Genomic DNA, 20,128 nt, shown 5'->3' with positions numbered 1-20,128 from the left:
GGGGAAAAGAGAAGTAGCGAAGAAGAAGAGGAAGAAAAGTAGATCTGGCCAGAAAAGTTGCCGGCATTACTTGGTTGCCAGTCGGATGAGTTACCGTCGGGGGTAGGGTACAGCAGTGTAAGACTCTTTATTACAAAATATATAGATAGTTTTCCTTATATACAAAACATAATGATATTTTACGAAACATGACACATTTTCATATATTTTTCTTTTTTTTTCACATTTTTTAAAATTATTTAAAATATATATATATATATATATATATATATATATATATATATATATATATATATATAATTTTATTTTCTTGCTCAAATGGCTTAAAAAATTACCCCAATTTTTTGTGTATAAAAGTTGTATAAAAATGTATGAAACGTGTATGTGTGAGCAAAATTTTTAATATAGTTTTCAAACAAAAAATGTGAACGAAAAATTTAAGCCTTGAATATTGTATGAAATTTGTATTGATTTTTCACAAACCTAATATGAACTTTATATACAAAAAATGTGAATGAAATTCTAAGCCTTGAGCGAGATATACACATTTCATACGTTTTTCATACACAAATTTGATCAAGCTTTTTAAGCCTTGAGCAAGATATACATATTTCATACACAAAAATTTGAGTGATTATTTTAAGTTTTGAATGTTGTATCAAAGTTGTATACAATGTTGTCCCAGTTGTATTAATTTTACAGAAATCTAACATGAACTTTACACATGAAAATGTGAGCTTCATTCTAAGCCTTGAGTGAGATACAAATTTCATATTGTTTTCATACACACAATTTTGAGCGGATTTTTTAAGCCTTGAAGGAGATATACACATTTCATACATTTTTCATACCGTTTTCATACACTAAATTTTGAGCGAACTTTTTAAGTCTTGAGAGCGATATACACATTTCATATATAAATTTTTTAGCGGAAAAAATATTTTTTTTTTAAAAAAAACATAATTTTTTTTTTTTTTAAATTATGTTTTGAATAGGATTTGTAATGTTATGTTTTGTAAATAGAAAACTATCGTCACATTTTGTAAATATTTCTCCTTTTGTAAATATTTCTCCTTTTGTAAATATTTCTCCTTAACATACATATACGTACTTTCCTTTGTTATATTTTGTAGTCCATTTATACTTTTTGTATTAGCAGTGTGCCTCATTATCCTTGTCACTGACAAACTCCAGCAGGAAATAAGAGATTTCACACGTCCAAATTTTTTGATTAAAAAAAGCTGAAATTTACTCACTAAATTTAACTTGGGTTTAGAATTACCCTCAAGTTGAAACTTCATAATTAGGAGCAAGAGCAAAAACGAGACCTTTTTTTCTAACTGCAAGAGTAATATTAGATCAAAAGTCTAATGAAAAATAATATTATCCAACATGTATAGAATAGTACCGTGAGCAAATTTGACCCTTTCCTCGTTAATCTATTTTGGTTTTACGATTTTGTTGTCTTAAGTTACACTTCACGCTGTGACCTTAACTCATTACCAATCGTGTACGGTGTAACAATGCTTTCTAATAAGTGTCAATATAATAGCGAGACTTTAATTTAGACTTCTCTGTCTATTTTTTAATACCATTTTAAAATGTGACACTTATCTCTCTTTTTCTTTTTTTTCGTTTATCTTTTGTTCCGCAACAAAGTACGCTTTGGTATCATGTGACATGGAGTACTGTACAACTTATAGTCGCACGTTGACCCTCAACCCATGATAGATCACTCCTTTAAAAGATTACAAAAAGAGAAGTTATGCACAATCAACAAATAAAAAATTGAAAGATTCCTAAGAGCATGTTTGGATTGGCTTATAAGTTGCTTATAATTTGCTTATAAGCTGTTTTCAGCTTTTTTGAGTGTTTAACTGGCAGCTTAAAGTCACTTTGTGCTTAAAATAAGCTCAAAAAAAAAATTGAGCCTATTTGATTTAACTTATCTAAAACAGCTTATAAGCCCAAAAAAAAAAAATTAGACTATCCGAGGCATAAGCCCATCCAAACAGGCTCTAAGTGATGAAACCGAGTAAGAATGGGGAGAAAGAAAATAAAGAGCAAGTGAAACCGAGTAAGATTATAGGACTGACGCGTCATACAAAATTGAATAGTCAAATTACGTATCAGTCTTGAATCTTGAGTCCCTGTGCTTTGAGAATGAATTTCTCACAAAAAGAATAAGAAAAACGTGCTAAGTATTAATTGCAGGTAAAGCTGTGTTCAGTGTCAGAGAACATCAAAACAAACTCTGCTTTGAGAATGAATTTCTCACAAAAAGAATAAGAAAAACGTGCTAAGTATTAATTGCAGGTAAAGCTGTGTTCAGTGTCAGAGAACATCAAAACAAACTCTGCGGATTAGAAAAAAAATTAATACTTCATTATTGCAAATCAAATAATTCACCTTTAGCTTTCACAAGTAAAAGTGAAAATACAAGTCAATTATTACTTATTATTAAGTAATATTAATTAGTAAACATTAGTGCTATAAAGATATAGTGTATCGGTGTCTAACTTGATAAGAAGTTGATACATAAAGTCACAAACAAACATATTTCACACATATCAAAAGTATTTATATATATTATACAATTTTTCATTATTAAACATATAATCATTTCTCTAGAGCATATTATTACGGATAAAATATATAGTTAAATATTTTTTTAAATAGAGAAAGATATCTTTCACTGATCGAGCTTCTCTTGCACGCCAACCGAGGGACGAACTGACAACAGTTCCTTCAAAGGCCTTCCCTGGTCGTCGAACAACCATCAACAATTGGTATGGACAAGGGGAATCTAAATGTTTAATTAAAATAAAGCAATGCAATGATTCTTACAGATGTTCACACAATTAATATGATTTTTGCTCAGTGCTTTGAATATCAAATTTATTTAGTTTGATGAAGATATGTATGTATGAGCATAAAACAAGAAATGAGTATGCATATAGCAGTCAAATTCAACTGATTTGAAACTGAGGGTAGTTGTTGTTATTGTTGTTTTGAATGTTAATGTCAAAAAAATTCAAGGTAACCAAGTGAGGGTAAGCAGAATAAAAAGAGGAGAGTGTAATATAGAATTATTTTTGAGTGAAATTAAGGAAGGGGATGGGCTTATATTTGGTCGTAGCTGATAAGGGTAATTAATTGCCCCCACCTAATCCAACACACCGTGGTCCCCTATACAAGTGAAAGAACACACAAAACCAAACACCCTTCTGCTTATATATATGGGCGTACCCCTATGTAAAGTTCCACACAAAACTAAAGGAGTATTCATTCATTAATTTCTATCAACCTGTTACAACATTAGCTCTACACCTAAGAGTGTGAAAGGGAGGAATATAACTCTTTAGGGTAAATAAGAAGGAAGAATGGGAAAAGAGATAGTGAGAGCTGAATCAGGTGATGAGTCAACCTTCAAATGGTCATCAAATTCATCATCAACTACATCTTCCTTATTGTTTGATCAAGAAGACTATAGGATGCCTTTGTTGGCATTGAACCATGTTTCCTATGTTTGCAAGTCTGTTCCCAAAAGTGTCAAATTCTATGTGGAAGTTCTTGGCTTTGGTCTCATTCAGAGGCCTTCTTCTTTCGAATTTGAAGGAGCTTGGTATGTTTATTAATTTGCCATTATACATGGTAAGTTGAGTACTTACGAAAATATATAATTAATTTTCTTTTTTTATATTTGTACAGGTTGTTCAATCACGGAATTGGAATACATTTGTTAGGAAAAAAAGATGCACCATCAAAGCATGGGAAAATAAACCCAAAAGACAATCACATTTCATTCCAATGCTCAGATATGAACCTTATTATTCATAGATTGGATGAGATGAAGATTGAGTATGTTACAGCTACTGTGAAGGATGGTGGAATCACAGTGGATCAACTATTCTTCCATGACCCAGATGGCAACATGATTGAGATATGCAATTGCCAAAATATACCAATTCTTCCAATTTCCTCTTGCCCTCTCAGGAAGCTCTCCAATCTTCCAACGTTTAACCAAAAAACAATGCCTAATTCCTTTTACGGTATGCGTGGCTCTTCCTTCAGTATTCTCCTAGAGATTTGACTTATATTCGGTGATAGTATAATTAATAAGACTTTTGCATTATCATTACATATTAAAATGTTATATATATAAATATATAATTATATTGTCTTTTTAATAACCTAATTGTGTAAAAATATACTATTAGTGTAGAGAAACTAAATCTTTTACGTACTCATCTTCTAAATCTAGTTTAAAAAAAGAGACAAATTTCTGTTTTACCCAAAAATGGTTATTTATAAATCATATTTTCCTCTAAAAATCGTGAATTTGGTTTTGAAATATTAAATAAATAAATCAATACTTGATGTACATAGATCAAAACTTCATGGAAAATTATATTAGACGTTAACCTTGTATTTTAGTAACATTATTCTAATTTTGCATGTTTGAAAATGCAGGGAATGGAACCAGTAAGAAGAATTGCTTAGGAGAAATGGAATATCAAATGATGGAGAGCTTAGCCATGAATATGATGGACATTTCATTTTGAATATTTATGTATATCTTGTATCTAGTCTTTAACTTTTTACCTAATTATCAATTAAAGAAACACAGAAATTTCATTTGCTTATATAATAGAGGTTCATTCTACTGTTGCCACTTCATAGATTAATAAAACCATTTTTCAGAGGCTATTTTTCCAAACCATATATATACATACAACATAATAAAGTATTTAATAGAGTACTAGTATGATCGAAAAGAACTAGAGTAGAACTGATAGAAAATAAACAAAATTTATAGTCGACTATTTACAGGAAATTGACAAACTCGGAGTTACTTGACAATTTTTTTGATTCCCAAATTTAGCTGTTTACACAAATGGTGGACAAAATTCCACTTATGGTCATCTAATTAAAATATATCACATAAAAGTTATTATTTTCCTGTCACATTAAAATTATCTAATTAAAGCCTAGGTAACTGACATATAATCTGATCTTATTTTCCTGTCACATTAAAATTATCTAATTAAAGCCTAGGTAACTGACATATAATCTGATCTTATAATATATATTTTGATAGAAAAGATGTGGGTCTCCTAATCATGTAACAAACTTAATAAAATAAGTTAAATACAATAACACATTTTAACACTCAATTGACATATAATCTGATCTTATAATATATATTTTGATCGAAAAGATGTGGGTCTCCTAATCATGTAACAAACTTAATAAAATAAGTTGAATACAATAACACATTTTAACACTCAATTTAAACGACTCATGTTTACCTCAGATCAGATGATAAAAATAACATAACAATCTATTAAAGAGATGCTCCTTCCATTTCATTTACGTGAAAAGGTTCTAAGTTCCAGGATTAAAAGATTGCAGTATTTTTTTTAATGTTAATTTTAGCATAAAATCTTTAAATTTTTAAAACAAAATTTACATATTATAAAACTACACAAAAAAACATTATAAGTATGCCTATATTGTAATTCAAAAGATTTAAAATTTATAATTTAAAATTGTAATAAAGGAACAATTTAACTTTCAAATAGCGTCACATGAAATGTAACATAATCTACGGTATCAGGTTTTCTTAACTTCGGAAAAGATACTGTAACCAGTTAAACTGTTTCCTATAAAGTGGCCGTTGGACCCACGGATTGACTATGTTTTTTACCTACTCGATCAAATCAAGAATGAAGAATTATTGTATCAAAGTACAGTGATCAAACTCACTCATATCTATTGATTCAAAGGTCAACTTCCAAAATTCAATAAATCTTGAAACTTTTGTTCCAATTCAGCTATGGCAATATCTCTTTGCTTCTCTTCCCTCATTTCAAACACAAAACAATATCCAAGAATCCCTCTTTATAAAACCATCAAGCCCATTTTTACTTTGACAAGGCCAAAAATTTCTAACCCAAATTTTCAGAGCATTAGATGTGTTTCTGAAAATGCTCAGAATCTTGATGTGGTTCCAGCAAAATCCAGATGGGAAAATTGGCTGTCAATTGGAGCAAGTCTTTATCCTGTTTATGTTACTGTTGGTGGGGTTGTTGCCTGTTTAAAGCCATCCACTTTTTCATGGTTTGTCAAGTCTAGTCCTACTTCATATAGTTTGGCTCTTTGGTTTATAATGCTTGCTATGGGTCTTACTTTGGAGATCAAAGAGTTGCTCAATTTGTTATTGCAAAGGCCTCTTTCTGTGAGCACACTCTATTTTAATTTCTTACTGCAAATTTTATTGCCCACGTGGTTGATTTTTTTGAAGACTTTGACGTGTTTTTGCTTTCTTTTGGTTCTTGATTGAGATAGTCCAAGTGAATTTTGGGAATTCTGACAATCTTGATTGAACCCTTACTCTGTGAGACACTTTTTGATTGATGCCACATTTTACTTGTCATGGATTTTTCTTAATGAGCTGTAAGTAATTTTATCCAATATTTGCTATGACTTTTGAGCCCTAGGCCAGTTAGACATTTTACTATATTCCAGTAGAAAATGTAGAACTTCTAGTGCTAGAGAAACTAAAGTTTTAATAAATTTGGTCTGAGACGCGCATAACTGGAGCGACATGGATAGGAGTGATAGCGGGACTCATCTTGCTTGGCATTGAGACGTAGTATTATTGTTCATGAGCTGCAAATATAATAGAATCTAACTCACGGAGAATTCTGTTGTCTTCTTTCTCAATGCTTCATGGGCCAGGCCATTATATGTACTTAAAGTAGCTAATTGCTGACAGATTGGTTTTTCCTTTAATCTCTTAAAAAGAGTTTTCACCTAATCTTTGGGGAAAAAATTCACCTAATCTTCCATAACCATTTGATTAGCTCCACTAAACATTCAATTAACAGGACGAGCTCGCATGTGACTTAATGACCACGAACATGATTGCCTTTTTCCCTCATCTTGAATAACTGTCATGTTTATAGATTTGCCTGTATGGGTGATTGTTGGCAAAGTCAAAGTACCAATTCGGAACATATTACTACAAATATATGGCAATCGTACCTTGCAACATTCAACTTACGCTTTCAAAGAAAGATATAAAGACATCTACAGAAAGAAGTATAGACATATCCACTTGGTCTCCCGTTTGGATTCAAATATATGGCATTCACACCTTATAACATTCAATTTAAGCTTTCATAGAAAGAAAAGTAGACATGTGCACTTGGTCCAGCATTTGGTTTTAGGACATGGTGACCTATTGATTTCTGGATTTGTTGTAAAGAGAAACAAGTACTTTAATTCTGTTACTTCAAGCTTTAAGCGGACTATATATTTGCATATAGGGAAAAATTGTATAAGCTGAAACTCTTTGGTTTACCTCATCTTTCTAGATTCTGTTTGGTTGTGCGGCTCAGTATACAATTATGCCAGTCTTGGGACTGATTCTCAGCAAATTTTTGGGTCTCTCTCCTTCAAATTCAGTTGGTCTGATATTGCTTGCTTGTTGCCCTGGAGGTACAGCATCCAACGTGGTAAGGTGACTTTCTTCTATATCATATTCTCCTTTACAGAGCTAATATATCAGGTTGTCCAAATGGAAATATTTAGATTGTAGATGTTCAATCTCTGCATATACACAAAATTTCAGTAATGACGTCGTGTCTGATATAATTACTAAGACTATTTCAAGTTGCATTGCTGATTATGCTCTATAATTGTATGTTGCCTCTCTATTTCACTCTAGGAAATCAAAGATTTATTTTGAACTCTTGATGCTCTGGTAGTATGAAAATTGTATTGGCACTAATAGGAAATCCTTGAACAAAGACGGTAACAACCACGAGGCTAGAAGATTTACTTGTACTTACGTATACATTTTAGAGTGCCATGTCATAAGATATGCTGTTTCAAGGAGCAGCCGAGCAAATAGTTGTCCATGTATGTTGGAACTTGGAAGCAATCCCTTTAAAAACTCTTGTCCTCCTTTTCATCAATGAGGATTGCAATTAATTTAGTTGAATTATACAATTATTGTGCTTTACAGAAAGGTTTCAGTTGTTACGTTCACCCAAGGCCTTTAGCAGCATCCAAAGATGGTTAAGTCTTTTGTATCCTTCCCTTCCGACTAGATGTCCAACTTCTGATACAATATTTCCTGTCTGCCAACTTTCTTTCTTGTGATTGGAACAAAACCTTTAATGAACCCATTTATTAAGCTTCATGGAAAGGATGTCTGCTATTTGTTGAATTGCACTCTCCTGTACTCGGATGCTAGCTTCTTGATATTATGAATATTTATGGGCTTATAGTATAAAGCTCACTGCAAAATTTGCTTTATGCTTTCTAATTGTACTACAGGTGACCTTAATTGCTCAAGGAGATGTTCCGCTATCAATAGTGATGACAGCATGCACCACTATTGGTGCAGTGCTTCTCACTCCCTCCTTGACAAAAATTCTAGCAGGAACTTATGTTTCTGTGGATGCTATTAAGCTTTCCATCAGCACGCTCCAGGTTATGTTACTGACTTTACTCATCAGATTATCTCTATATATGCTTACTGATTAATATTTTTTTTCATTGCTGTTTTTTTAGGTTGTGGTTGCTCCAATCCTCCTAGGTTCTTATATGCAGCACAAATTTCCGAAAGCAGTGAAAATTGTTACACCTTTTGCTCCCCTTCTAGCTGTCTTAGCTACATCTCTTGTAGCTTCCAGGTATAGTTGTTGATTCTAAATGATGTCCGGCGTGTTGATTGTTTCCTCAACTGTCATTTTCTGCTTCATTCCTTCTCACTCTGTCTTTTATTGTTTTCATCTGGTCAGTATATTCTCTGAAAATGTTGGTTGTCTGAGATCTTCGGTGGTTGGCATATCACTCTCTTCTGATTTGCCTGTACTCACTCGTGCTCAGAATTTGCTAACTAGTGAATTTGGGCTCGTTGCGGTGTCTGTTGCATCGCTTCATTTTGCTGGTTTCTTTGTTGGGTAAGATTGTCCTTATTCCTCTTTTACAATCTACTGTCCTGATTTATTAGCGTCCAATCTGATTATGTCATCTCATGAGATCTTTATCAGGTATCTTTCTGCTGCTTTGGTTGGGTTCAGCGAACCTCAAAGACGGGCTGTATCTATCGAGGTAAATTCTTGATGGGCTTAAGACTCCCACGCTTACAATTTCGGTAAATTCTAGCCGTGCATGGAAAAGATCACATTGGTAACAAGTTCCTATTTTGTTCTTAGTAGCCCGAAACTTTTTAGCTAGTTCTCTGTTTGATCACTTCTGAATGACAAAACATTTCTCATGGATGAAACCAATATGTTCCCGGATATGTTTTCCACCTTTGTAATTCTAATCTCTAAAGTTAAGAAGTTATTGTTGCAAAAACATTTTACTCAATGGAATGGAAGATTGTGCCTCCACAACCTTGTACAATTTCAACTAAATTCAGGAAAAGTGGTTTAGATAATTATGATTCTCTGTACAACATATCTTATGACACGTATTTCATCTTGAACTAATTGTTACTGCCAGCCCAAATGGAGCCTTAAACAGAAAAGAAGCTTGTCGCTCTCTGTCCACTTCTTCCCATTGATATATGCAGCCATTCAACATGTTAAAGTTTCTGTACTTCCCTTGCAGGTGGGCATGCAAAATTCTGCCTTGGGAGTGGTTTTAGCGACCTCCCATTTCTCCTCCTCACCAGCAGTTGCATTACCTGCTGCAACTTCAGCGATCATTATGAACATAATGGGTAGTTGTTTAGGTTTCTTTTGGAGATGTACTAACCCTCCTCAACCAAAGATTAGTCTTGAAGTGACTGATAAATTATGAATATTCATGGTGAACCATAGTGTTCTGTTTCTTCATATTTGTACAACTATCGTATATTTTTTGTTTTTGTCATTCTCTGATTTCACTCTTGATGAGGCCCTACCAAGGTTGACAACTATCACTTCCATGCTGGACAAGTGTTTGGTAAGTCATCTAACTAAGGTATGCAAATTATATCTAACAAGCTTAATTCAATAAACAAGAATCTGTAGTAAGACAAAGAGACGTATCCAAATGAATGCATTTCTAAGCTCTGGGTTACCAAGGAGCAGTAAATGAGATTGATTTTCCTGAAAGTTTTTAGTACACTACAACATATTACACCTTTAACCGCGCAAAAAAACATTGTCTGGACTATCAGAAAATGTGGCCTTTGATCTGAGTCAATGCTTATCCCGGGGTGGCCTAGACAAGCATACCTTTTACCCAAAGGCAGCTTCCAATAAGCAGCGACCAAGCTTAGCAGGACTGTTTCATGGCAATTGTTCGACAAATTGGACAATATGGTGTCTTTATCAACCATGAATCAATGCATTTGACATGGAAACTGTGGTTGCAATTCGTCAGCAATCTGCAGTTTTCTCCTGACTTGAATCTTTCTAAACACACAGCACATTCCAAGGAATCCTCTTGTATATCTCTGTCTCTCTCTTCAACCTTGTACAGGAAACAGGGAAGTTTCTTCAAGTCTTCATTAGACATTCTTGTTCCTCCATTGCTGCTACTTTGAACAACCACATCAGTTTCAGCAGGCCGCCTCATATAGGACCTCCCTACTATGCAGAAATGTATTGCCACTAGAAGAATTATTCCCAAAGAAAAGAAGATTACAGAGACTATAATGCCCATTATGCACCAAAAACTTCTGCTCTTCTTGGCAATTCTTGTTGTTCAGAATACGCAAAAAGAGAGAAGTTTTTGTAAGGAACTATGAAACATGCTTTATCAAAAAGGAACTATGAAACATGTTTTAAGTTGCCAACTTGAATGACAAAAATGGGAATTGACTTCTTGTTATACATGGTCTTCCTGATTTGTAGTTTTCTACCTGTTTTTTCCTCTATAATGGAAGTAGACATGCATTTGTTTCTGGTGCATACTTTGCTACCGGCAATAAGATCTGAAGGTTAATGATAGAGTATATTTTATGAAAGAATAAAATTATTGTAAATTTAAAACTAATTTGTCAAGCTTAAGCACAAGATATACAGCTTAGCAATGTTTTCTTTATGTTTTTAGAGACAGGTTATGCTTACAATGTGGTTGCAAGATTTTACTTAAACACCAGCATAGTTTTTTTAATAAACTTTTTTTAATTAAACTTTCTTCTTTTTTGCAATTAATGGAGTTAAGATAAACCATATTTTGTGGATTATGAAGAAACTTGTAAACCAATCTCTTCAAAAGATTGCATGACTCAGGCACACACTCTCTCTCATTAAATTGTAATTGTTCTTTTTTTTTTTTTTTTTTCTCCTCTCATTAAGGATTCAATGCAAGAGCCAACTACAAAACCCCACTTGGATATACATTTCCAGTTCACCACAACTAAGATGCTTTCAAAAATTCAATAACATGGAATAAAATTAGCAGCTTGCTTCTTTAATCTTATGCAAGTCTTAGTTATTTTATATACAAGTAAAATTGGTATGATAGGAACTAAAAAAGGAAGAAGAGAGAAACAAATTTGTGCTAATTCAGCACAAAAGGATAAAACTTAGGAGAAAAGAATTATTATCCAAAAATTGGAAGCACCATGTTCTGTCCACTGATAAAGGTTCCGCCAACCAGCTAATATTGCAAGCCAGTACCCAAGAAATCTTGGATGGAACTTACCCATTGCTACCTATACGACATTCAAGATTTGGAGTAACTGGATCTAGATTGATTTCAGTTTAATAACATTGGCACTTATGCCTCTATTTTGGAGAAAAGGACCAAAATCATCCATAATGTTTGGGTTTGGATCAAAATCATACATATTCTTTCACATGGTGCACTAATAGTACATTATGTTTGCATAAGTGGTGCACTTTTAGTCACAATCCCAAATAAATTTAACGGAAAAGAACAAAAATGCCCCTGAACTTTTAGAAAAGGTATAAAAATACCCTTTATTCATCTATTTTGCTAAAACTACCCCTCAATTCAACTATTTGACTCATTTATTCCCCTTGACTAACGGACAACACTAATTTTTTTAAAAAAAAATAAATAAATTGCACATGACATTTTATTACTGAAAAATTGATTTATTCTTTTAAAAAGAAATCTGAAACCTTGGAATTTTTTTAAATTTGGACAACTTTTTTTTAACGAGTAAAACCTTGACTAACGGACAACACTAATTTTTTTCTTTTCAAAATGTGAAAAATTGGATTTTTATAAAAATCTGAAAAAATTAAATTTTTTATGGAAAAACTGTGTTTAAAAAAAAAAACCAGAAAACTATCTTTTTTTAAATCTAGAAGAAAATTATGGAGTATTAGTTTTGCACATTTTACTTAAAAAAACAATCAGTTTTTCAGATTTAAAAATTGAATTTTCTAAAAAAAAAATGGGGTTTCCACCTGTTAAATTTTTTTTTCCAAACTTAAAAAAATTCCACATGTTTTAATGAAAATCCAATTCTTTTTTATATATATATATATATATAAAAGGCTTACTACATTTGTTTTTTTAAAGAAATGGATGTTGAAAGCCTTTTATATATATATATATATATATATATAAAAACAGAATTGGATTTTCATTAAAACATGTGGAATTTTTTTAAGTTTGGAAAAAAAAAATTAACGGGTGGAAACCCCATTTTTTTTTTAGAAAATTCAATTTTTAAATCTGAAAAACTGATTGTTTTTTTAAGTAAAATGTGCAAAACTAATACTCCATAATTTTCTTCTAGATTTAAAAAAAGATAGTTTTCTGGTTTTTTTTTTTTAAACACAGTTTTTCCATAAAAAATTTAATTTTTTCAGATTTTTATAAAAATCCAATTTTTCACATTTTGAAAAGAAAAAAAATTAGTGTTGTCCGTTAGTCAAGGTTTTACTCGTTAAAAAAAAGTTGTCCAAATTTAAAAAAATTCCAAGGTTTCAGATTTTTTTTTAAAAGAATAAATTAATTTTTCAGTAATAAAATGTCACGTGCAATTTATTTTAAAAAAAAAAAAATTAGTGTTGTCCGTTAGTCAAGGGGAATAAATGAGCCAAAAAGTTGAATTGAGGGGTAGTTTTAGCAAAATAGATGAATAAAGGGTATTTTTATACCTTTTCTAAAAGTTCAGGGGCATTTTTGTTCTTTTCCGTTAAATTTATTTGGGATTGTGACTAAAAGTGCACCACTTATGCAAACATAATGTACTATTAGTGCACCATGTGAAAGAATATGTATGATTTTGATCCAATCCCAAACATTATGGATGATTTTGGTCCTTTTCTCCTCTATTTTGTGTCAAGTCTTTAATTTTTGTCCCTCATAACAAATAACTTTTTGAAAGAATATAAGTTTATATTTTTGCATCATAATATCTCATAAATTGCTCCCCGCTTAGGCATAAGTTCGATTATTAAAGGGCAAATTAAAGACCAGCCCATTTGAACTTTGAAGGAAATCTTTTTTTTGCGCGGACTGCCCTTCATTTGGGGTGATCTTTAATTTTTGACCTTCAAATTGGTGGTCTTTAATTTTTTTCCCTTCGTCTACTACCCCGAGGTAGTAAAAAAAAAAATCGCAAGGGAGAATTTTACCTTCAGGCCAAAATTCTGTCTTAAAGCAGAGTTTTGCCTTATGTCTTAAGGCATAGTTTTTTGCCTTGCGGATTTTTTTTTAAATTTTGACTTAGCGAGGGTTCGAATCCGAAATTAAGAAATATTTAGCGAATGGCAAAAATTAAAGATCACTAATTTGAGGGATAAAATTAAAGACCGCCCCAGCGAAGGACAATCCTGCAAATTGCCCGAAGGAAATTTGTACAATTTCTTCTTTAATAATGGTCTAACGGACTGGACCACCATTCAACTATGGTCTATAAACCCAAGTGATTTAGATATTTGTTGGCCACCGAAGTTGGGCTTAGCCCGTTATCCACCTCCAAAGGATTGAATTAGAAGAGGAAGCTTTTGATTAAGTCGTGAAAGGTATATTTTTGTCTTTAAGTGAAACGTATCTCCTGGGGCCAAATCGTAACATTTTTTCTAATCAGAATATGTCCAAGAACTATAATAAATATTTAATTAAATTTTATTATACTATATTACACCTGCCAGCCTTCCAATTATCTCACGAGGGGTTCTTGTGTTAAACGTTTTCAATTTCGAATTCATCGACATGCCTGCAGTGCACACCCATATTGGCCATTTGGGACGTTACTTCCAAATTTTTTCTCCAACCCCACATCTAAATATTTTAATTTTACACCATTTAATTAACAAATTCTATCCATGCTAAAAAAAAAATTGATATTATGCACAGCTAAATGAGGTCTTTATCTTATTCATTCTTATTTTTGTCTTAGGATACAAGTTATATAGTGACCCCAGTTCCAAAAGAAGATTGAAAGAGATCTTCAAATTCTCAGAAGGAAAATTGATCATGAGAGCAACTTAAATGATTGTTTCATCAACAATGAATGATTCTACAGATCAATTGTCTCAATTAGCTCTGGATTTGTTCGGCAAGTATGTACCGAAAAAGATACAAAAAAGTATTATAGGCAACACTATTGGTAGTCAAAGAAGGATGTCTAATCTAGAGTCGGCTATTTTACCACAACTTGGGTAAGTGAACATACTTGGTTGATATTTATCAAATCTAATTATCAGATCTAGCTACTAATTGTGTTTGCATTTTAATTTCTTTGGTAACTTCTCAAATATATATAGGCATGATATGCGGCCTCCAGATTCACAAAGAGGGAAATCTAAATCAGAACAGTTCACTATATTCTACGCTGGGACTGTGCATGTTTATGACAATATTCCTGTTGAAAAGGTGCCTACAAATATAACATATATCCCAAATGAAAGCATGTATTTCTAAGTTTTCTTTTGACAATCAAGTTATTTCTTATATCTGCATACTTGGAATTTGCCATGGGACATTGACAAATTGTGAATTTTCCCTATAGGCAGAGTCTATTATGAATCTGGCACGTGAAAGTTCACAGTTATCTGGTTCTACTAATGCAAAATATCCCCCAAAGGAAATTAAAACAACTCAGAAATCCCAAGTTCCATCGGCCTGTAAGTTTCAAGCAGGTGATCATTCAGCTAATAGCCCTGACATCATATATATGTTTTTTTTTTTTTTTGTGCTTTACGCATTAACTATCTGAATACATGTGTTTGATTAATTTAAATTCACGATGTTAGGCCCACTAAAGGAGAAATACTCCATTGGCATGACTCGAACCTGATATAAATGTTATAACTAATGCTAGAACTTTTTGCAGTTAGCATGACTGATTAAAGTTAGGAAGTCGTTTAAGTGTTTACACAAGTAAAGCTTTGTCAATGCTGTATCTTAAAAATCCAGGCTTTTCTTTTTATTTGGTTGATTAATTCAATTTTTGTTGGATTCTGTTGTTTCTACTTTAGACCTGCCAATTGCAAGAAGAAAATCCCTGAAAAGATTCTTCGAGAAACGCCGTAAGAGGTGAATTAATTTCCAGCATTGAAATGCTTAATTAATTAGTTCTCTTGATGAATATTAATATGAATGAAACATCCAATGCTACTATGTTTTAATTAATAAGTACTAATTAATATAGTTCATTATTTCAGGATTATAAGTAAACACCCTTATGCCTCTCTTGCACGTACTCAGCATGAACATGAATGTGATGATCAGAGTGGAAATGATAATTTGAAGGAAAAAGAAAAGTTGCTCCCTCTATGTGAAGCAAAGAAGGGCTAGGTTTTAATTTATTGATGTCCAAAAGGGAAATCTTTTATTTCTGGCATTGGACATTTCAATATGCTCCAAGAACTTTGTTAGTCAAAATATATAATCAAGGAACTGTCCAGTTCAGATTAGTGTACAACTGTGTGAAGTATTTTTTCAGCAAATTTTGCAGTGGTTTAATTTATCTTTTCCACTGATAATGTCAATAGAAATTTACTACTAAATAGCATATTATTTGCGCAAAACTGTTCCTAATAAGTGAAACTCATTACCTGGCAGACAACTTGTTCTATAACAGATGAAATTTCACTAATAGTGTGAAAATTCTTTGCACTTTCAATAGTAATTTGGTTCATGAAGTCGTTTGGGAGTCGATGTTCCCACGTTGAATTGTAAATGTTGTTGCACACTCTTCTAGACATATGATATTTTGCATTAGTAGAACCAGATAAGTGTGAAAATGTATAAAGGGGTGATTGACCTATTTATATAATAAGAAAAGTATTTACAAAATATAACTAGACTTTTCAGTTTACAAACATAGCAATAGATTTCTTACAAAATATATATGGAATTTTATCTCAAGTTTTTAAAAAAAAAAAAATTAACTTTTTTTTTTTTGGTCGTTCAAGCTTAAAAAATCACTCAACATTTTGTGTAAGAAATGTGTATATCTCGCTCAAAGCTTAAAAAGTTCGCTTAGAATTTTTGTGTATGAAAAATGTATGGAATGTGTGTATTTGGTTCAAGGCTTAATAATTTCGCTCAAAAAATTATGAACGAAAAATGTATGAAATGTGTATATCTTGCTCAAGGCTTAAAAAGTTGGCTCAAAATTTGTGTATGAAAACTATATTAAAACTTTCGCTCACATATACACATTTCATACATTTTTATACACAAAAATTTAATTGAATTTTTCATGCCTTGGGTGAATTTTTTTTTAAAAGAAAAATTTAAGTATGAAAAATGAAGATCCGTATATTTTGTAAATTTGTTGTTATGTTTTGTAAATATGTAAAAAGCATCATTATATTTTGTAATAAAGAGTCTTAAGTAGGTAGCCTATGTCATTTTCCCAAAAGTAATTAATCCTCTAGTTGAAAAAAAAAAACATTTGGTAATCTATATTTGTTCATACCAAGTCCAGTCAGGCCCATAATATCTGATCCACAAAATCAAGCAATTTTAAGACTTTTGAGTCCATTTTCTTTATAATCCATCTATCCTGTCCAGACACACAATTGCGTATCCACATCCCGGTCAAAACCCACTGTCCACTTTCTCGCATAAAGCATGTCATCTCGAGGTGATGCCTAGGTGCGGGCTGAAAAGGCAGCATCCTCTCCCACGCCCATAACTGTAAGTGATATTAAAAAATACGATTTTTAAGTTGTCGTTTCAAGAGGTTTGTTTACATTAAAGGTACGCACACTTAAAATATTACCTCGAGAAGAGCAAAAAATCCACACAATAAGAAACCCAAACTTTTTAAAATACAATTATCAAAGAAAGAAAAAAACTTAAAAAACATTCATCAATTAATGCCCTTGAGTTGATCTTCCGCGACCACCGCGAGATGTGCCACCACCACTAGATGTGCCACCACTGCTAGATCTACCACCACGAAAGTTTTCTCCTCCACGAGAGGTACTTCCACCGCGGGATGTAGTTTGACCACCATGCCGTAAGGGACACTTACGCTTATCATGACCAACATAATTGCAAAATGAGCATTTTCGAGTGTATCTCCCCGGTGGAACATCCATTTCATTATGAATACGGGAGTATGCTTTCTTTTTGAATTTACGGTTAAATGCTTTATTTGCATCCATTGAGAATGGATCCGGTGGCCAGTAACTCTCACTACCAAGTGGGTAGAACCTTCCAGCATATGTTCTTGCATAATTTTCAACTGTATATTCCTCAGCCATGTACGGGGAGGCGTTCTTTCCCATTGCAATAAAACACTTGAAGGCATGAGAACAGGGCATGTGATATGATTGCCACTTGCCGCATGTGCGTGTTCTTGGAATCTCACAAATTGTGTGGACGTTACCTCCTTTACCTTGGTGCACACTTGTTGTGAGTTCAAATATGCCCTCTGCAGAGTTTTACTCCATCCGGTCATGTTTCTGAGCCTTATATTTGTGGTACTCGAACAATTGTAACGGTTTTGGCATCCATCTTAGACCTGCTGCTGCATGTGCTTTGGCCTCTTTTGATCTATTGACGAACCGCTCCACAACCTGCTTAGAAGTCATTCTCACCAAAGCGGTGACAGGTAGTCCCCGTGCAGATTTCAACAAGCCATTGAATGACTCGGAGTTGTTTGTTGTCAGCATACCCCCTCGCCTATCTTCATCCTGGTGTAATGTCCAGTTTTCTTTATCAATTGCATTCAACCAGTGGAAGGCTTCCTTATTCGCCTACCTAATAATGTCCATCTGCAGGTTAAACTTCTTTTCCTGATGCTCTATATCAGCTGCCCACATCCAATTGCAAAGTGCTGGGGTTCGATATGCCTTTTGGAAGTTTGCCTTCAAATGCCTTAAACAATAACGGTGGTAGGCAAAGGGTGGCTGCCACCCCTGCAAATTGAATATACTGTGCAATATGCCAGTAATTCTATCTGATATCACACATATTCCCATGCGATCCTTAATAACGTGTTGCCTTAAGTAGTCCAAAAACATACCCCACGTACTAATGTTCTCATTAGCTGCAATTGCAAAAGCTAGAGGGAATATAGCTTCATTTGCATCCATTCCAACTGCAATTAACAGCTTTATATCATATACCCCGTACACATGTGTTCCATCTATTGATATTACAGGCCGACAATGAGCAAAACTATCAATGCATGGTTTGAATGCCCAAAACAAAAACTCAAAAATATTACCAGGCACACCAGGCTTCGATTTGAGCTTCCATTCAACAACAGTACCATGATTGAAGTGTTGTAGAGCCGCCATGTATCTCGGCAACTTCTTGAAAGAGCCGTCCCAATTGCTGTAGACTATCTCATGTGCACTCCTACCCCCAAGATACGCCTTCTTCCTAGTAACAGTTTTGCTATATACTTTCAGAACGGCTGTAATATAATCTTTAATAGGGAACCTGGAAAAGTTGAAATATCAGCATATAGCAACGAGGAACGTTATATTAACACCAAAAATAAAATAAACTTAGGCGAACGGGATACCTTGGGTTTTTTCCAATGTCGTCAACTAATACACGAGCAATCATATTGGTATCTAGATTGCAATGATCATCTGGGAGGTCATCCATATCACAAGTGTACTTTGTGTAGAACTTTGAAATGGTCCACATCTTTTCAGCAGTTTCCTTACCACAGAGCATTCATTCGCAACCTTGATATTTTCGCTTGCAGACCAATCGCCAAAGTTTTCGTGTGAAATCGTCAACTTTAAACTCCCTCATCCCCTGGATGCAATAAATCTTAACAGCCCTTTACAATGATTTTTTTTGAGCTGAAAATCATGTCTTTTTCAATAAGAGCCTTTTGTTTTAAAGATCCATTGGCTCTTTCCACAAACTTCGGGAATATGATCATCATCCCTAGTAAAGACAAGGTATCTGGGCGATCTTGAAGATGATCAAGATAAGGGATCTCATCGGAATGCCGGTCGACTCTTGCTATTGAAATTGGTTTTGCGGCTGAACCGGAGTCGACTCTTGCTATTCAAATGGCTGCTGTGAATTCAGTTCCTCCTGGTGTGCCGGACTGTCCATCATGTCTTGAAACAGTTCTACTTGATATTGAGGATTAGTTCCAACCTCAACCTCATGGTCACTTTCCTCCGCACTAGGTATTACCTCACTATCGCTGGATGATGTCACTATATAATTCGGATAATCCGGACCATCCATAGCAGGTCTTTGCCTATAATTTGGTGCAACCACCACATTCTCCCTACATAAGAAAATAGAGTATTTTAACTACTACACACCAACTAATACTATTGATTTTTAAAAAAATAGACGTACCGATAGGAATCAACTGCACCGAAACTTGAGGAAGGACCATCGTTTTGAGTAGTTGGATAGGCTGAGGATGTTCCAACCTGATTCATCCATCCCGATTGAGGAGACCATTCGATATGATCCATATCAGGTGTATAACCCCTAAATAATATAATCGACATCATTAGTAGCATTCAAGTGCCACTACACATGATGATGTAAAAAAATGAAGATGATGATGTAAAAAAATGAATATTTACCACTGCCCATCAAATTGCTGACTTAAACTATCCAGAGGCATTTGGCTCATCAAAATGCTTTCATAAGTACTCATGTCAGGGTAATTGTGTTCATAGTAGGTTCCGCTTGAGTGACTTCGGCCTGAATTATAGACGGGGTTTCCGGACGAGGT

General features: G+C 33.4%; 4 protein-coding genes across 4 annotated transcripts; 3 read left to right on the top strand and 1 right to left on the bottom strand.

Moving 5' to 3' along the window:
* Positions 1 to 3,273: 3,273 nt before the first annotated feature.
* On the top strand, positions 3,274 to 4,703 carry LOC132600135 (glyoxylase I 4-like). Its single transcript, XM_060313242.1, has 3 exons — positions 3,274 to 3,625; positions 3,712 to 4,052; positions 4,474 to 4,703. Exons 1-3 carry the CDS (start codon positions 3,384 to 3,386, stop codon positions 4,563 to 4,565), a joined length of 675 nt encoding a protein of 224 aa, XP_060169225.1. The 5' UTR covers positions 3,274 to 3,383; the 3' UTR covers positions 4,566 to 4,703.
* A 960-nt stretch (positions 4,704 to 5,663) lies between these two features.
* Positions 5,664 to 9,892, top strand: LOC132598651 (probable sodium/metabolite cotransporter BASS1, chloroplastic). The gene is made up of 7 exons (XM_060311645.1): positions 5,664 to 6,241; positions 7,383 to 7,523; positions 8,350 to 8,505; positions 8,587 to 8,708; positions 8,817 to 8,978; positions 9,069 to 9,129; positions 9,634 to 9,892. The coding sequence occupies exons 1-7, from the start codon at positions 5,840 to 5,842 to the stop codon at positions 9,823 to 9,825; spliced, it is 1,236 nt and encodes a 411-aa protein (XP_060167628.1). The 5' UTR covers positions 5,664 to 5,839; the 3' UTR covers positions 9,826 to 9,892.
* Positions 9,893 to 10,284: 392 nt separating this feature from the next.
* Positions 10,285 to 11,665, bottom strand: LOC132644590 (RING-H2 finger protein ATL74-like). The gene is made up of 2 exons (XM_060361189.1): positions 11,581 to 11,665; positions 10,285 to 10,622 (listed from the first exon to the last, which is right to left on the bottom strand). Exons 1-2 carry the CDS (start codon positions 11,663 to 11,665, stop codon positions 10,285 to 10,287), a joined length of 423 nt encoding a protein of 140 aa, XP_060217172.1.
* Positions 11,666 to 14,303: 2,638 nt separating this feature from the next.
* Positions 14,304 to 16,000, top strand: LOC132600134 (protein TIFY 3B-like). Its single transcript, XM_060313241.1, has 5 exons — positions 14,304 to 14,603; positions 14,709 to 14,817; positions 14,954 to 15,083; positions 15,423 to 15,480; positions 15,609 to 16,000. Exons 1-5 carry the CDS (start codon positions 14,434 to 14,436, stop codon positions 15,739 to 15,741), a joined length of 600 nt encoding a protein of 199 aa, XP_060169224.1. The 5' UTR covers positions 14,304 to 14,433; the 3' UTR covers positions 15,742 to 16,000.
* The last annotated feature ends 4,128 nt before the right edge of the window (positions 16,001 to 20,128 follow it).

The sequence above is a fragment of the Lycium barbarum genome, chromosome 6 (genome assembly GCF_019175385.1).
Source record: "Lycium barbarum isolate Lr01 chromosome 6, ASM1917538v2, whole genome shotgun sequence".
Classification (NCBI taxonomy): Eukaryota; Viridiplantae; Streptophyta; class Magnoliopsida; order Solanales; family Solanaceae; genus Lycium; species Lycium barbarum.
The sequence above is the reverse complement of the archived record's forward strand: the minus strand, read 5'-3'. Positions and strand labels throughout refer to the sequence as shown.

Coding starts and splice junctions, on each gene's coding strand:
- LOC132600135 (XM_060313242.1), top strand. CDS start 3,384: ATGGGAAAAGAGATAGTGAGAGCTGAATCAGGTGATGAGTCAACCTTC. Junction 3,626..3,711: donor TTCGAATTTGAAGGAGCTTG/GTATGTTTATTA, acceptor ATATTTGTACAG/GTTGTTCAATCACGGAATTG. Junction 4,053..4,473: donor AATGCCTAATTCCTTTTACG/GTATGCGTGGCT, acceptor TTGAAAATGCAG/GGAATGGAACCAGTAAGAAG.
- LOC132598651 (XM_060311645.1), top strand. CDS start 5,840: ATGGCAATATCTCTTTGCTTCTCTTCCCTCATTTCAAACACAAAACAA. Junction 8,506..8,586: donor TTTCCATCAGCACGCTCCAG/GTTATGTTACTG, acceptor CTGTTTTTTTAG/GTTGTGGTTGCTCCAATCCT. Junction 9,130..9,633: donor GACGGGCTGTATCTATCGAG/GTAAATTCTTGA, acceptor CTTCCCTTGCAG/GTGGGCATGCAAAATTCTGC.
- LOC132644590 (XM_060361189.1), bottom strand. CDS start 11,665: ATGGGTAAGTTCCATCCAAGATTTCTTGGGTACTGGCTTGCAATATTA. Junction 10,623..11,580: donor TTATCAGTGGACAGAACATG/GTGCTTCCAATT, acceptor TAATTCTTCTAG/TGGCAATACATTTCTGCATA.
- LOC132600134 (XM_060313241.1), top strand. CDS start 14,434: ATGATTGTTTCATCAACAATGAATGATTCTACAGATCAATTGTCTCAA. Junction 14,604..14,708: donor GCTATTTTACCACAACTTGG/GTAAGTGAACAT, acceptor AAATATATATAG/GCATGATATGCGGCCTCCAG. Junction 15,084..15,422: donor GGCCTGTAAGTTTCAAGCAG/GTGATCATTCAG, acceptor TTTCTACTTTAG/ACCTGCCAATTGCAAGAAGA.